This window comes from Cataglyphis hispanica, chromosome 13 (assembly GCF_021464435.1).
Source record: "Cataglyphis hispanica isolate Lineage 1 chromosome 13, ULB_Chis1_1.0, whole genome shotgun sequence".
Classification (NCBI taxonomy): domain Eukaryota; kingdom Metazoa; phylum Arthropoda; class Insecta; order Hymenoptera; family Formicidae; genus Cataglyphis; species Cataglyphis hispanica.
In genome coordinates this window covers 5,156,023-5,173,071 of record NC_065966.1, presented here as the reverse complement: position 1 = coordinate 5,173,071, position 17,049 = coordinate 5,156,023, and the positions used below count along the sequence as shown (strand labels likewise).

General features: G+C 37.6%; 1 protein-coding gene across 10 annotated transcripts in view; it reads right to left on the bottom strand.

The window, feature by feature from the left end:
* The window catches only part of LOC126854217 (phosphatase and actin regulator 4B), a 203,850-nt gene that overhangs the window by 9,824 nt on the left and 176,977 nt on the right, over nucleotides 1–17,049 (bottom strand). For 7 of the 10 annotated variants that reach the window (XM_050600728.1, XM_050600731.1, XM_050600722.1 and 4 more), the window contains 5 exons: nucleotides 7,943–8,164; nucleotides 4,872–5,096; nucleotides 3,954–4,203; nucleotides 2,794–2,826; nucleotides 437–582 (listed from right to left, as the gene is read on the bottom strand). In XM_050600728.1, the coding sequence (XP_050456685.1) occupies nucleotides 437–582; nucleotides 2,794–2,826; nucleotides 3,954–4,203; nucleotides 4,872–5,096; nucleotides 7,943–8,164 (876 nt within the window). The remainder of the gene's footprint in view (nucleotides 1–436; nucleotides 583–2,793; nucleotides 2,827–3,953; nucleotides 4,204–4,871; nucleotides 5,097–7,942; nucleotides 8,165–17,049) is intronic. The other 3 variants (XM_050600726.1, XM_050600727.1, XM_050600729.1) reach the window with 3 other exon arrangements.

The window sequence follows — 17,049 nt, the reverse complement described above, 5'->3', positions numbered from 1 at the left end:
CTTTGCAGAATTATTCATTCTATTAATTCGCGAGAAACTGTGCCGTAATGAGTACAGCTTCACCCATTACGTTCTTTGTTTGAGGTATATTTTATACATATGTAGTTTACACAGCCAATTTGACATAATTAATATAACAATTAATTAACTAATTAAGCAAGATATATTATAACATAGCTGGTTCTTTTATTTCCAATTGTTAATAATTTATTTACATTTAATTCATCTATATTTTATTTATATGCACTATATTAATTAACAGCTGTGCATTAGACTGCGTTCTTATTAATGTGCGATTGCATGATAAAATAAATACGCGAACATATATGATATTATGATTATAATGATCTCACAAATCAATAGATATATATTTATGAATTATATCGCGGAATACAATTTATAATTTAGAAATTTAATAAAATCGAAGATAACTTACTTTTTTCGTCATCATAATCATCCCTGTAGAGGACTTGTCCGTCGCCGGAATCGCCATCCACGTCTTCCCTGATGACATATGGCCGTGCATTCTCTTTGTTCTCCAACGTGCAGGGCAAAGCGAGGCCGAATCGAACCGGTCGACTGCTGAAAGAACGAGGAACACGACACGTGCAAAATTTGTTAATACATTCGGATAGTTCTCGCTTGGTTGACGCTACATGAACCAATGTTCTACTCTCTACGGTGCTACAAGAGAACGAGATGCGAAAGAGATGGGAATATGCCCGGACGGAATAGGGTAGAGATGCATAGTTGTGGTGTGCGACATGTGTCGAGTGGAGAACAACGGGACACGCCATGTGAAACGACAGACATTCGCGTCCAAGTCCGGCTGCTACCCGTTCGACACGTTGAATGCCGCGTACGTAAACTTTATTCGCGATTGCACTACTCGCTCTCTGCGCCAGCCGCGCATTCGTGTTGTGCGAACGACGAGGTTTCTGCGCTGGAAAATTTATTGCGAAAATTTAGCGAAAGCGGATAACATAATTGTCATAATTATAGAAATTAATATATTCCTTTTAATTGCGAATATGAATCTTGTTTGCGATTTGTACTGCTTGCTTTTTCTTTTTTTTTTTTTTTAACTGCGCCGACAGTTCTTTTTGCGCTGAACGTAAGCTTATAAACATTTAGAATGAAGGATTATAATAATCATGAATTTAATTAAAATGAGTCGGCATTCAACGTGTTTAAATTGAGTTTGCAATTTCCCTCGAGTCGGTCCGCATTACCTTGCAAGAATTTTTGAATTTAAACTTTTCAAGTTATCGCGGTGGATTTTCTTTCAAGAATAAAATGCTTCACTCTTCGAGTGCTCTTAGAGACTGTAAACATTTTACGAATATTTAGCACGAGCGCCACTCTTGACTGTGTACACAATGTTCTTCGGAAAAAGTTAAGATTTGCTCTTCTCGCGGCAGTTTATCATAAGAACCTCTCTTAATATTAAATTTATAATACGTTGACAAGACTTTCTCGTTGGATTACGTTTCACGTTTCTAAAGACTAGTAATATCGCAATGATTTCCTGAAAGAAATCGTTAAGAAATCTCAAAGCACGCAACGGTCTCTGGACCAATTATGTCTCGTTTTTGCTTCAACATTTTTACACTAAATTTTTAACTTCTTCTCTCGTGAGCGCAGTGCGTAACGTGAGAAGCGAATTGCCTCGGGCCAAATATTTTCGAAGCGTTTTCCAACAACGTTAAGAAGCCGGCGAGCTTAAAGCGCCAAAGCTGCAATAATGTGATGCGAACAAAAACCGGCAGTCGACTGTCGTTTCTCGTAATAACTGAATACTTAAGATTCTCGTCTAGCGAATCTATACAGAATTACTCCAAGTCTCAATATTTATATACATATAATAAAGGCGTTCTAGAGATTTTTAAATTTCGAAAGCTTCCACAGATAAGTATAATCTTGAGAGATAAATTTGTGTCATAATTAAAAATGCAAGATAACATTTTGTTCTCTTCTGATGTCTTACAGACAGACTGCAGGACAACGGAAAATAAATTACAAACGAGAAGAAGATAAATTCATAACTTAATTAATACAAAGTTTCTGCAATCCGTATCTGTTAAAACATGATATTCAAAAGTGGAATACATCATAGCAGTAATTACAGTTATTAATATTTGGAGAAAAGGTCACATGCTTTATATATATATGTATATATTAAAAATAAATAAGAGACGTAAGAAATATCGAAATATAAAATGTATAATCAGATGTAAATATATGAAAGATATGTGGAAAGAACAAATATATATACTCACACGAGTGAAATAATTATGACGAGTTACTCTCGACGCTCTCTTTTCCTCGCCTTAATTATCCGACTTATAAGCCGCGAGCAATACCGTCGACTAATGATGGATCGCATGACCCGCGAGGATCGATCGATTATCACGCGAGAGGGAAAATTAACTAAGCTCGACCCATCTCGCGCAATATTCGACACACGCGGCGCGTGTCCGTGCGTGATCGAATGTATATGCGGCGTGACAAGCGTAAGGCTGAGAGAATTTTTCATGGATTTCCCTAAGGTTTTCTCATGCTTAAGACATTTCGAACATTGCCATCATGCTCGCGGCGCTCGCGTAAAGAGTCACCGAGAGAAAAAAAAAAAGGAGACTAGAACATTTTGGTTCTCTCGCGATCAACCCGCGCGCCGCGAAACACGTAAACAGGACAAGATATCTTTAATACGTATATATATGTACATATATGTATAATATATACAATAATATCGGTTCGCACACATGCTTAATTAAACCAATGCCCAATTACCATATTCTCATCCTAGGCCTCAACGGTGGCCTTCTGGTTAAGCATAAGAAAAATACGATGCTTTACTAGTGACTGACATGTTAATGGCGAATGGGTGCACGAAGTACATTCCATGATTACTCGCCTGAGAGAGAAAAAGCGTACGTTTCCCTTCAATAATCCGTCTCGCATTTCGAATTTCGTCGTAAAAGAAATGCTAACGTCTCTTACAGAATCACATTAATGTGAGATACAAAAAATATATTTGTCGTTAAATGAAGTATTTTTTTTTTTTGCAGTCTAGTATAAAAATGAAGATTAACGTCGTCCGAGAGATTATTACGTATTCGCTCAAGCGGGGGATGCTAGATGCAAAAAACTACAAGCACGAGACGAGAAATTAAAGGGCTACGTCCGGAACAAATCAGGGCTCTTCGACGTCCACTTTTTATACTCTTTTCATTACGGCCGAGAATAATAATACTACGGGAGATAGAGCGAGGCGTACTCGAAGCCTGCTCGCAGACGCGGTGTTTTCGATATCAAACAACACGGGACTCGCGAGAGAAAACAAGGCAATCGAGAACGACTTTTTAATTAAAGAAAAGCCGGTGTAGAGAGCGAATTATCCCGGCGAATTCGCGCTGGATGGCTCTCGAAGAGCGCCCGAGTTCTTACGGCGAGTTTCGAGTTTCGATGCGAAGTGTTCGTGAAAAAAAAACGTAAATACTCGTGCTCTGCATTCATTTCGCGCTTTTCGCCTCCTAATTACCCTTACGATCATTGCAACGCGATATAACGCCGGTTCAAAGCGTTTCCGTTCCTCGAGCATCCTCAATGATCGCAATAAATGCAAAGGACGCCGATGCATTTTAAAATTGCTTTACAATCCGAGAATCCGGAGCAAGTCCATCATCTTTCAAGGTCCACTTTAAAAAGCATCGTGTTCTAAAATGGATCTTGCAAATTACAATTTCTGATTAGCATTATTATTATTAATTTCAAACCTCGATGATTTTCCTCCTTCGAATAAACGAACACGTGCAGGTGAAAATCATTTCGATAAAGTTAAATTGGTTCCTCTTCGCGAACACTTTCCGCATCGATGGATATACTCGAGCAACTGTAAAGCGGCTTTCTTATATATTAGCGCGAGAGGGGAGAGGGATGAGAGCACTAACTTGAATGAGGCGTGGAGCTCCTGGCGAAGAGTCAGCGGCCTGTTCTCCTGGGTCGGCGTGTTCTGCGGCGTGCCGGGGCCGCTTCCGGTGCCCCGTTTCTTCAGGACGCTCTTGAGCGGCACGGCGTGGAACTTGGGCTCCTTCGCCGGTATCTCCTCCACGCGGGACGTGTCGATCGCCGGATCCGGCTGCGAAATCCTGTAGACGTACATGGAAACGTCCACGTCCTCCACGTCGACGTCTTCCTCATCTATCGAACGGCAGGCGAAATCGTGAGATTAACTAATATGTTTTATATTAATATTTAATAATAATATTAATATTTTTTTATTAGCAGTTTCGAATTTGCGCGCAAAAAGATGAAACGGTTGTTTCATCATTTCATCGAAGCTCGAAGGATTCAAGTGGACAAGTTTAATGATTTATGCATAATAGATTTATTATTTTTATTAATTGAAATAAACAAACATGCGCGCGTTGATTGCTCTTTCCGATTTAATACAATTAAACGCGACAAGTTATATCGGAGTTGATTTATGGATGTTCAGTTGACACGCATACATCATCACAGATGCAAATACATCAATGCAACATGGAATTGCGATCATCAATTAGCGCAAACCGATAATTAACGATAAAATTAAACTCTAATGAGATAAACAATGTTAATAATTCTATAATAATAAGCGTCTCATTACCAGATATTATTTTATAACTTGATATATCGCGATATTGCGTGTAAGACTATCGAAATGTGAATGAAAGGGCAAACGCGTATCATCGATATTAAAAAAATATTAATTTATTTTAAAATATTAATACAGCAGATTCTAATAAGCGTCGAAGAGAGAGATTCTCTCATATGATGACAATTGCTCTTCTCATCGCATTATAATAAATTTTATCATGGACACTTACCCTCATCTTCGCAGTCTGAGAGCGGGATTTGCCGTTGTCTCGCCAGCAAAGTAGGACTCGGGGAGCTAAACATGGGCGGGGGTGGTATAGGACCGATTTCGCTAAGCGGAATCGGCGGTTCCGGGAGCTCCGACAGCATCAGGGTATTCTGAGGTGGTAACGGGTAACATCTCTCGATGACCTGCTGATTGTCGGCGCCCTGAGAATCCAGCACCCTCTTGTCCACTGAAAGTAGAAGGGAAGACGGGAATTAAGATATACGTACGTCGAGATAATCATACGTTTCTAAAATTACGAACGAGAGAAATTTATTAAGGGACCATACCCGTTTAAATAATGAGTGATTTTCTAAATTTTTTTGCAGCGTAACGACTTGATAAAAATTTTTAATTTTTTTTACAATATTAAGATAATATTATTAATTACTTAAAATTTTTAGCTTAAACTTTTTTTTTTAATTGTGCAAATATTTACAGAGCTTCTCTAATTTTACGGTGTGCATGAAAACATTCGTTTATCATATCTGAAAAAAAAAAAAATGGTTTTTTATTAAACAAATTAATAGCTATGCTATCCAAGCGTTCTTTTAAAATTTAAAAAAAATATAAAAATGGCGGTATATTAAAAAAAGTTTCGTTTTTTTTGGAAGAAATTCATTTTTTTATAACAAAAAATGAGGAATTAAATTAAAAAATGGTTTCGTTTTAGCAGATGCGGAATTTTATTAGGAATTTGCATGCAAAATTTGAAGTCAATTCATCAAACGTAGCCTCGAATTTTCATGCATCGTGCATGAAAATATAAATCTGCAAATATATATTCGCACAACTTTAAAAAAAATTTTTTTCGAGCTAAAAATTTTCATTTAAATATTTAATAATATTGTATTAATATTAAAAGTAAAAAATTAAAAGCTTTTATCAAATTGTTGCGCTGCAAGAAAATATTCTTATTTTTCGAGAGCTCAAACGAGTATGCCCGCTTAATTTATTATAATTTATTATTACATAAAACAGAAAAAATACGAACACTAATGACAGATAATCGTCTCGAATGAATTGTATCCAAGTAAGAATACAAATCAAAAAGAGAACGCGTTCCTCACAAGCCCACGCTAGTTGTTTCGAGAAACATGATTCATCGCAATGCAGAAGCAATGATATCTTGGCAAACGAACGAATGCCGCGTCCGTTGCAGTTGCGAGGAGAAACTTGCGAAATATATCACTCTTCGCCGAATTTGTTTATTATTAAATCCGGTTGCCGCGCGGAATTTTTAATTTGGCGTTCCATCCGCTCTTAAATAATTCGCGCACGCGGCCCATTTTTTTTTTCAGTTATTTTTTCTCTTCAAAATTTAATTTTTTCGTCCCGAGATAAATAAAGAAGACCGACCGTATTTTTCACGAATAATGGCTCGTCATTATATTCGCGATCGGTATCGGCTGGAATGTTAAATAACTCGCTGCATGCAACGCGCTGCTGGCCATTTGATAACGACGTGCACCTAAATTCTGACTTACAAAAGGACCAAGTTCCAGGCGGTTACCAACGAGATACTTTGGCTACCACGCATTCCTCCGAGGACCGTCCGGTCACGCTTGATCATGAGCGCATATTTGAACATATTTGATTTCAGCTTGGTCGAAATTTGTAGAGAAAATTTTAAGCAATATATCATCAAAATGCTATTGTATAAATTAACATTGTGCGCAAAGTATCGTAGAGCCATTAAAATCTCAAACTTATTTGAATAAATATATTCCCTAAATAGTGTACGCGGCATTATTAGTTTGGTACAGCAGATAATGCTGAGAATAATAAATGTTCTCGAATTTGCACAGAACTTTCTTTCGAAAGTTTATTTCTTCGAGAAAAAATTCTATTTTCTCTCTGTCTTTCTTTAGATTTCTTTAAAAAAATATAAACAAAATTTTTCTTCTAAAAAATCACTTAACAAAAAAAAAGATATCGTTTAAACAATAATTAAAACATAATATTAATTTTCTGAAATTGTGTATTCTAATGGATATAATTTATTAATTAAATATTCGATATTCACTAAATGGAAGTTTAATATTTAAGTACCAAGATCCATATGGTAACACGAGCAATAAAACGTAATAATATTCGAGAATTTTAATTTGTATTTTAATGTACTCTTTACTGCAGTTAAAGGATATTTTTAAATAAAGAGAGATACAGATACGGCTCGCGCATACATCTCAATACATCTGCGTTTTATCGATCTCTCTCGGTCTTTAATAAATGTTATTAAATTGTAAACGTTGGTAAAGATAAATAATACCGAGAGTCTTGTTAAAGGGACAACTAAATCCAATAATGAAACTTTCTGTGATACGCTCGATGATAATTGCATTCATGTGGTACGAATTTGCAAGGACTCATCGCTCTTCGTCCGGCAGGAGTTACCGCATAAAAGAACGCTATTACTGCTTCTAAACTGATCCTCAGGCTGGAGAGAGAATTCTTGCTCGAAAGTTTCTACAAGTTGCATAACGATAACAAATATAAACCCAAGTTTATGCCGCCTGATCTACTCGCAAACTTTTTATATACAATCATCACGAGAAAAAAGTTTTTCGAATAATTATAATTCAAATAAACTCGCGGAATAAGCAAGGCAAAAATATAAATAATATCATTTCAGTAAATGTGAATGCCAAATTAAGTATTCTATAAACAAAGCTGTTAATTGTTCCACTAGAATGTAATAAAAAAAAAAACTTTGCAGGAAACATATGTTTTTATATATTATTAGTTTATGGGAAAACTCTTAGGTCGTTTAGGCGGCAAAGTTATTCTCGCCACCCTTCTTCCTACCCATCCTTCAAGTCTACCGATACTTGAGCCAATCCCATTATTTCACCCTTCGTTGTAAAATCGATACGTTCGCGTGACGTGTACGCCTTCGCCGATACCATCCATTTCATCGAACTTTTCTCTGAGCGGCGACGACGACGACGACGACGACGACGACGACGACGACGACGACGACGACGGTCGATCGATACGCGAGAATAACGGACGCACACGCGGCTGTGTACTCACTGTCGTACAAGATCAGCCTCCTGGCTACCACCCTGGCGTCGAGGGTGTTCGGCCTGTTCGGCTTTTGCTGATTCCCGGAATCCGGGATCGGACCCGAGACCGGCGCCCCCGGTCCGGTCGATCCCATATTTGCGGCCGACGAATCGCCGCCGCCGCCACCGCCGCCGGTGCTCGGCGATATCGCGCCATTCGCACTCTGTTCAGTCTTTTCCTTCTTCGGCTCTGCAACAGAAAAAAAAATTCGACACCGGTCAGAACCCGTGACGAGAGAAGAGAGTGTGCGCCGCGGACGGACGATCCGATTTCTCGCTTGTCCCCCCTCCGCCCCCTCCCCACCCGTCTTCCGTGAATTTTTTCGAAATTTTCTTCACGCGGACGATGCGCTCGCTCAGAGAAAAGTTCGACCTCGCAGATTCGCGTGAAAAATAAATAATCACGCTCTCGTTCGATTATTTTTCCGCAAAACGCTGCGGGTGGCTTCTGCGATGTTTTTTGATCGATTTATCTGCCATAGTGATTTATCGGCTTTTTTTCACTTTCTCGCTGAATCGCAGTTGCGATACTTTTTTTGGAATCATTTTTCGATCGATGTTGTAGGTGCAGCTAAAAAGAGTGTAGAATTGTTTGTATAATTTTAAATAATATTTAAATAAATCTGTCACACATATCTTATAAGTTAAAAAATTAATTAAAAGTTGCAGTAATAAAAGCTGCAGTAAAATTAAATCATCCTTTACATATTTTATATTATATATTAAATATACAATTCCATTACAAGTTTTCATTATTGATATTTTCATTTTTGTTATTATATATTTTATATATTGTATATTATTATATATTTTTATTTTTATTATTATTAATAAATAATGAGTTATAAGCCTGTTGTATCAATAGTGCAATCAATATTATTTCTTCATTAGAACAGTGCTGGCATATAATCACGAGAAAAGAATCGGATTACGATAAATTCTGCTGAGCGCGTCCGGGCACCTTCAAATTACGTTTGTTTCCTCGTCCGGGAACGGTCGTTTCACCGATTGGTTGTCGTCAAAAATCCGTCTACCATCGCGAAAGTTCACCATGCGCCACGATGCCAAAAGTGACATCCGTCACAAAAAGGACACCACGTCGATTTCGAAAAGCCCCGGCCTCGTCGGACACGACGCGTTAGCGGAACAAAAAGCCCCTCGCGCCCGTTATCGACTGTCGACCGCACACAACCCGGGGATTTTACGTTATTCCGTTCGTTTCGCGGATTTCAAGAACTTGACACATTTCCGATGCGGCAGTGGCGATTAAAGGTAAGCGCGCAACTTCCTCAAAAATTCGCTTTGTACCGGCCAATACGTATCGATAAATCAATCGGCATCCTCTTTTCGAGACGCTGTTCGATGAGAGAAATCCATTACAATTCAATTCCCTTGTGGCTCAAACGATATCGAGTATTTTATACATATTCTTTTATTTATATTCTATGTTAACCGTATACCAAACATTTTTCACCCGTTATTTTATTTATATATATATATATATATATATATATATATATATATATATATATATATATTCTGTCTTTTTTATTGATTTGGGAAATAATTAAAAAGATATTAAAAATATTTGTCTATTTTAAATATATAGTCAAATATACTATATTATTGCGTGCAATAAAGGGCGGAAAAATACAATCGATTCGCAGAAATTACGATTTAGGGATGTGTCTTCTAATGGAATTCAGGATCAAATGCGTCCGCAATTGAAGGCAAGTCAATCGCCCTCGCTTCGTACAGAATTAAAGTAGCGCAATCGATATTCCTGCAAAAATACACGCGCCTTCTCTATGTTTAGCGGCTCTTTTACATCAGAAAGGCTCGACGTAAATAACTGGATGTCGAAGCGCGCGGTGATGAATTACTCTATAGGCTCCCGGTAAATATTAAGGCGCAGGTGTGTGTGTGTCATGAATATATAAAAGGAGGAGGACACAAAAAAAAATCGCGGAAGAATAGAAGAGAAATTGCCGATCTTGGTTTACGAATGAATACGCTCTGCGCCTGCTTGCACGCGCGATAAAAATCGATTCTGCCATTTAACGGATTTTACGCGTCCCGGAAGATTCGCCGACGTCGTTTTGGAGAGACGCCAATGGAATTCCGAAGACACGACAAGTAGGCGTCAGTTCTTTCGACACGCCGCTAATAATGTCAACAACATATAGAGCACTATAAAAGCAAATGTAGTTCGATAGTCTTAGTCTAGAACTGTCAGAATTTAATTTTAATTTTTTATTATTCCCCAGAAGCATCGGCATACGTATTTGTAAAACAGCATTTCATATTTATTAAAAAAAAATTCATTTTTAAATATCCATTGAGTTTCTCAAATTACGATAAAAGGCTTTGTCGAAAAATTCGCCATTATCACTTTTTGATTTTTTGACAGCTGTCACGCTCCTGGGATTATCACATAGTAACCACTGGTAATTTTTGTGAATTATAATTTTGATTATATAAATTCTTCCTAGTGTGTTAAATATCCATATATCAGACATATTAAATTTCTGTTTAGTGGACGCATGTTGATATCGTTCATGTTTGACACGCCGCTAATAATGTCAACAACATATAGAGCACTATAAAAGCAAATGTAGTTCGATAGTCTTAGTCTAGAACTGTCAGAATTTAATTTTAATTTTTTATTATTCCCCAGAAGCATCGGCATACGTATTTGTAAAACAGCATTTCATATTTATTAAAAAAAAATTCATTTTTAAATATCCATTGAGTTTCTCAAATTACGATAAAAGGCTTTGTCGAAAAATTCGCCATTATCACTTTTTGATTTTTTGACAGCTGTCACGCTCCTGGGATCACACAGTAACTACTGATAATTTTTGTGAATTATATAAATTGATTATATAAATTCTTCCGAATAGTGTGTTAAATGTCAATGTATCGGACATACTACATTTCTGTTTAGCAAACGCATGTTGATATCGTTCATGTTCGCGCAGTTTACATCGCCTGACTACTGATTAATCGCAAACAAAGTTTGCGCGTGACTGCTTGTACTTACTTCGCCAGTTAAAATGAACGATACGGCCCATGAGTGATCAGTGCGTCGCCGCAGTCTTCGACTCGTGCAATTTCGAGGGTCAACTCTAACAGTCGCAATAATAAATTTCGCAATTAGTCGCTGTCTAATCGTCGCAGCTGTATAAGTCAAAACGAACGAGACACACGATCCATCAGTGACCGATGTGTCTTCGTTTATTCGCGAAGTTAAACTCGAGCTCACCGACGCGCCTCGAAGCTTACACGAGACTGCTGAGGAATTAGAAACTCGTGGATTCGTGAACGCCGATACGAAAATAGATCAATGACTCCGTCGAAAGGCCTGCCTTACTCGATGACATACAATGCGATGACCTTCCACCTATTATTATTATTACACTACTGTAGGCTACTTCGACGCCTGATATATAGCCTCGTATCTTCGAACGATCGATATTTTATTTTGACGCGTTATTATTATCCATTATGTTAAAATAATCGAACACAAATTTCAATTTATAATTAAAAATCGCGAGAAATCGCATGGCAAATATCGAATAAATAATACGGAGAAATACAGAGTTCTCGTTCAGGCAGAACTTGTCAAAGCGCGCCAACGACACGAAACGTCCAAGTTCAGTAACGTGTATCGATACACGCACACATCAGTTTTCGTGAACGTGTGCTAAGTGCACGCACTATCGCTCTCATACACACGAACGCATCTCGGCCGATGCATCTGGAACTTCGACACAACGAATGTCGTGTCTATGAATAGAATCATGCCGTTCGCCCTTGGCAACATTTCCGTTATGTGGCGTTACGTGCGAGGAATTTCAGTTACGACGAAAACCCCCCCTGCGCGACGCGGCCGCGTGAGCGTGAAAAAATCGGAGCACGATGCACGCGCGTGTGACTGATGCGATTTTCGCATCACGCGGCTCGACTTCCGGCGCGCATCAAGTGCAGGGGAATGTAAATTGACTGTGAACGAGAAAACGTTTTCCCATCAAAGTTAGCTAGAAACTCTGTTAGCGAAATGACAGCGTTACTCTTATTATTTCCCTTTCAAAATAGTTCTTCTAGTTTTAGATAAAGATTTTTTTTTCAAGAGATTATTTTCAAGAGATTGGAATGTGTATGATACATGTATTTGGAAAAAGAAAAATACGATGTTTGCTTAATGAAAATGTGTAATTCTGTAAAAAATTTTCTTGAAAATTCCCTCATCTTTTAGGTATTTTTGTTCAAAATTTCAGGTAAAAAGAATATTTTAAACATTTTTTTATGCAATTTTTTAAAATAAGTTTTTTTATGGTATGTATTTTCTAATGCTTTTCATATGAAAGAAAAATACAAGGCTATTTAAGTTTCAAGCTAAATTTCATGCTAAATTTACTAAAAAATGTATTGAAAATAAAACTGAATAGCTTTCGTTAAGATAAAATTTTTTAACTTAACATTTTTATTTTTTATCATTAAAAATTAAAATAAAACATATATATTGCAAATTTAATATATTATTAAAACATTGATATATAAACAGAGATAGATATATATTTATAATATATTTTAACTCCATAATTCGTAACATAGCTTATTAGCGAATTGTCTACTGCTTACAGTACAAGAATAAAATTAATTTTATCAAAGAAAGAATTTTTAAAAAAAATTTTCTGAGTTCCAACAAAATTGCACGAGAATTCTCAAATTTATCCACATATAAAAAAATTCCCTGAGAACTCCAAGTTTTCCATGTTTTTTCAGGAAGTAGACACTTTATATTAATTAGAATGATATAATTCCCGAGAAGCGCACAGATTGTTATGTTTAGAGAGAGAGCTAAATATATATTTTCATAAATTCACAGCGTTTAGCTAATCGCCTAAAGCAATGGCAATGTTTATAGAGCGTGAAACAGTGTGTGCCAGCGAGCTCTTCGACCGTGACATATATAGGTTTATAGTGCGATTGAAATAAATAGCAGACTTTTGTCGCAACCGAGGATTTTTTTTATTCGCAGAATACTCGCCCATTTTCTTCGAGAACATATCTCTCGGCTTTACTTCGGTCGCGTTATACGATCAGAATTTATTTCTCCCAAAGTACTTTGAGAAATTTTATTTTTGAGATACACACAGTGATCACACGCGTTATCGCGCACTCAATCCATGATTTGTAAGGCGTATTTCTAAACACAATATTGCAATATTTCACAAGATTATGTGCCCTTCAAAACGATCTATATCACGTGGCACTTAAAATGTCGCAATGTGAGAATCGCATAAACTTTGTCGCGACGCATCGCGAGAGAGCTTCTCCTCTCTCTCTCTCTCTCTCTCTCTCTCTCTCTCTCTCTCTCTCTCTCTCTCTCTGTCACCGTTGATTCTCTGGCGTCTTCTTTGCCGAGGCCGCGTTCGGTTAACAAATAGAGAGAAATAAATTATACCGCATACCAGCGACGAGCTGCATAATGAAGAGATTCATTTCGCGCGCGTGTGCTACCGCGAACGAGGAATTACAAGGAGGTACGTTCTCATTTTCCTCGTTTGTGTCAGAATCACGTGGCGCCAAACAAAGTATCTAGAAGAGCTCTATGTTAATTGCTGCACTTTTGTGATACCAAGAGTGCATATTCTTCTCGATAAAATCTCTCCCGATCTTTATCAGTGACCTTTCGTTATTGCACCTCAATTTTTTTTTTATTATTATATATTAGATATTATTATATATTTTACTATTATATTTATTATTATATTTTTTTATTATTATGTATTTATTTGTTATTCAATGTTTTTTTCCTTTTTTTTTCAAATATATATTGTGATAATATTTCGTTACACATACAAATAATTACGCCTAATATTTTTTCCAATGGTATTTTATTTGCAAGGTAATGAGAATATAAAATAAAATGGAAAATGGAATATAAAAACGCTATCCGACAGTAAGATTGTTCGCGCCGAAACGAAGTGACGTCTCGAGAATGCGAGCGATATATATTGTCACAGCGACGACATGTCCACGTGACGTTTCCGTGACGTCAATGGACGGATGCTGATATTTTTGTTGCGGCTCAGGATGACAATAATACGGCGCCGATGGCTGGAGATATTTACGTAATCAGGCATCGTAGATCCGTGGCGTCAACGTTCAGTGTACGATGTAGAGCGATTTAAGAATCGCAAGCTTGATAGATAGGTGAAGCTATTTATACGTGGGGCATCGGGCAAGAATAAGACCACCCCTTTTTTCCTCACGCTTTTATAGCGCAAAGTCGCTCACACGCTTTAAAGCTCGTTTTCGAACGGCCAATTAGTCATGGAGCACACGTGCGCGCTTCACACACCTAGTTTAATGAGCTTTTACTTGGCAAGTACAAAACTCTCAAAGCTAATACCGACAAATTCCATTTCACGGAAATGTTTTGCTTCCTTCCTACGCCGGAATTATAACGGAAGAAATAGAAAACTACGTCGATACGAGATACACGATAAGAGAGATTAATGGAAAGCATAAAAGAAAGAAATGTACGTGTATAAGAATAATAACTTTCGTTCGCCAATTTATGTCCGTCCCTTTATCCTTTGTAGTGCATAATTGAGCATGCGAATTCTTAAAGGGTCTTACGTTCTCTATCGAAAGACGACGATAATGAACGCGCGAAAGAGCGAGACCGTTATTCGCCGTGAGCTTTATCCGAACCGTAAGTAGTAAACTGCAGATTCGAGTCGACAGCGCGTGCAATAACGGTTGGCGTTATCTGTAAGGAGGAAGGAAGCATTGTTTACGGAGGCTCGAGTTTGGAGAGAGCACTTGAAGCTTGTTTCCATCCGACCTCTTCCTCCTTCACTCCCACCTCCCACTCGCAGCCCTAACTCCCACGATCCTCGAGACACAGCAGTCTGGAATTTCAGTTACATTTACAGAGCGGCTTTGCCGGGAAAAGAAGGCCGGAAGTTTCTTTAAGTCGCCTCCGCGACTAGCTCAGCTGCTCCGAACTATTTCTAGACTATCGGCAGTTCCATTAGTAGCAAGGTTTCGCAAGATGATCGCTCGTTATCGATTAGCATCCATCCAGGCTAATCAAATCTTTCATTTGTATTATTATAATTAATAATGAAATAATTTTTTTATTTCGTTGTGTGTGCGAGATTTCACAAAAAAAAAAAAAATCTCCGAGATAATCTTAAACGAAATAGAGAGGCAGATTATTTTCACGCCTCCCCCGCTAACGAAACACGACAATTATCGCGGGATACGATACCGTGTTAGAGGCAATTTTTCACTTTTACGATGGAATTAAAAATTCCTCACGACGGCGCAATTAATCCGCGGGTAACTGCGGCGAAATGTTACGAGAAACGGCGAGGATTCCGGAATGAATTTGAATATCCGGAGGGATGCTCATTAGGACATAACGATATGCAGGAGCATGAGGATTTCTCAAAAGATCGCGATCCCTCGAGCGTTCGTTTCAGCAAACTCAAATGTCGCATAATGTGGGTGAAAGTTCGTGAGCTATCTAATCGCTGTCGATGCGATTAAATCGCGGTTGCAATTTAAATTGTATTAGCAAAATAACTCTTTAGGTGGACTGTAAAGAATTTAATCGTAATATTAAGATGTTTAATGCTCGCATTTTTTTTTTTTTTCACACAAAAAAAACCGACACCGCTCGATTATTTTTGTTGAGCAGATTTTATTTTTAGCCATATCCGTGATGAAGGTCGGGTTCCAGTATGAAGAATGTGCGAGATGCAACAAACCTGTTTTTGCAACCATGCTACTATCATGTTCGCGGTTCGTGGAAATGAATACGCCGACTCGACAAGATAACGTAATCAAACACGTGTCTCGTCGCGAGCTACTATTCAAAACTAGCATCAGTCATTTTTGTATATCTGAGAAATAAAAATGACCATAATATGCGAGTTCCAACTCTTGTATCAATATGTATGTATATATAAGGTGGGCTCAAACGTTCCGGTCAGATTTTGATATTTTATAGGAAATTTAACTTTGAGTAAAAAGTTTCCTATAAACATAGATCGAAAAATGCTTTCTTTTTTTCCCCGTTTCAAATATTAAAAAAAAAGTATTTTTTCACTAACAGTAAAGCTTTTTAAAAGTTTTCTTCATTTGAAAAATGTATAAAAATATATAAAATAATTTCAATAGCAATTTAAAATAATGATTTCAGAGATTTTTGAGTGCTCACTTTTTAAGGATTTTCCAACCCATGTTTATAGAAATTATTTGTTCAGAATTAATTTTCCTATAAAATTTCTGACTGAAACGTTTGGATCCACCCTGTATTTTTGCTATTTAACATTTTACTTCTCTAATGATATTTTTTCCCCATGTCTCGATTTCGATTCTCTCGAATAACATATTTGTCTTTCATATCGCGATTCACGCATTCATATTTATATAATATTAATTTTGTAAAAAAATATCTCCGCGAAAACTTTACATCCATACATTATACAAGCAACGTAAAAGACGATTCTTTAATGCACGGATGAATCTTCTACTCGTAATTACAGCGATTATGCAAAACCACTGGATGGAAAGAGCTCCCTCTCTAACGAACGCATGCGTTTTCTAGCTGCAAGGTCGAACTGACGCGCAAAGGGAATATATGTGTAAAAGAGATATCAACGTCGAGTCGCTTTTCATGTCCCTGGCTTGAGATACACAAAGAATACCAGCACTTTCAGACCCGAATAATCAACGCGATAACACGACGCTCCTCATCACGACCGAGCGCGAAAACCGTTCTCCCACGGAAACATTCGCCGACTATCATTTTTATCCAGCTCAGTTTCACTGATAGCGCCGGCCATGCTAGATGAAATTGCAAGAGCGAGTAATCTCAACGGGATTACACGACGAAACCCTCGGTCCTGGCCCTCCTCGTCCGTACACCACCGACACGTCTCGAGTAGTTATCATTCCCGGGATTCCATCGCGACGAAACACACGTGGGAGGAATATTTTATGAAATGAGATCCGCGCGAACTGAAATCGGTAAACTTAGCCTACCTTCGT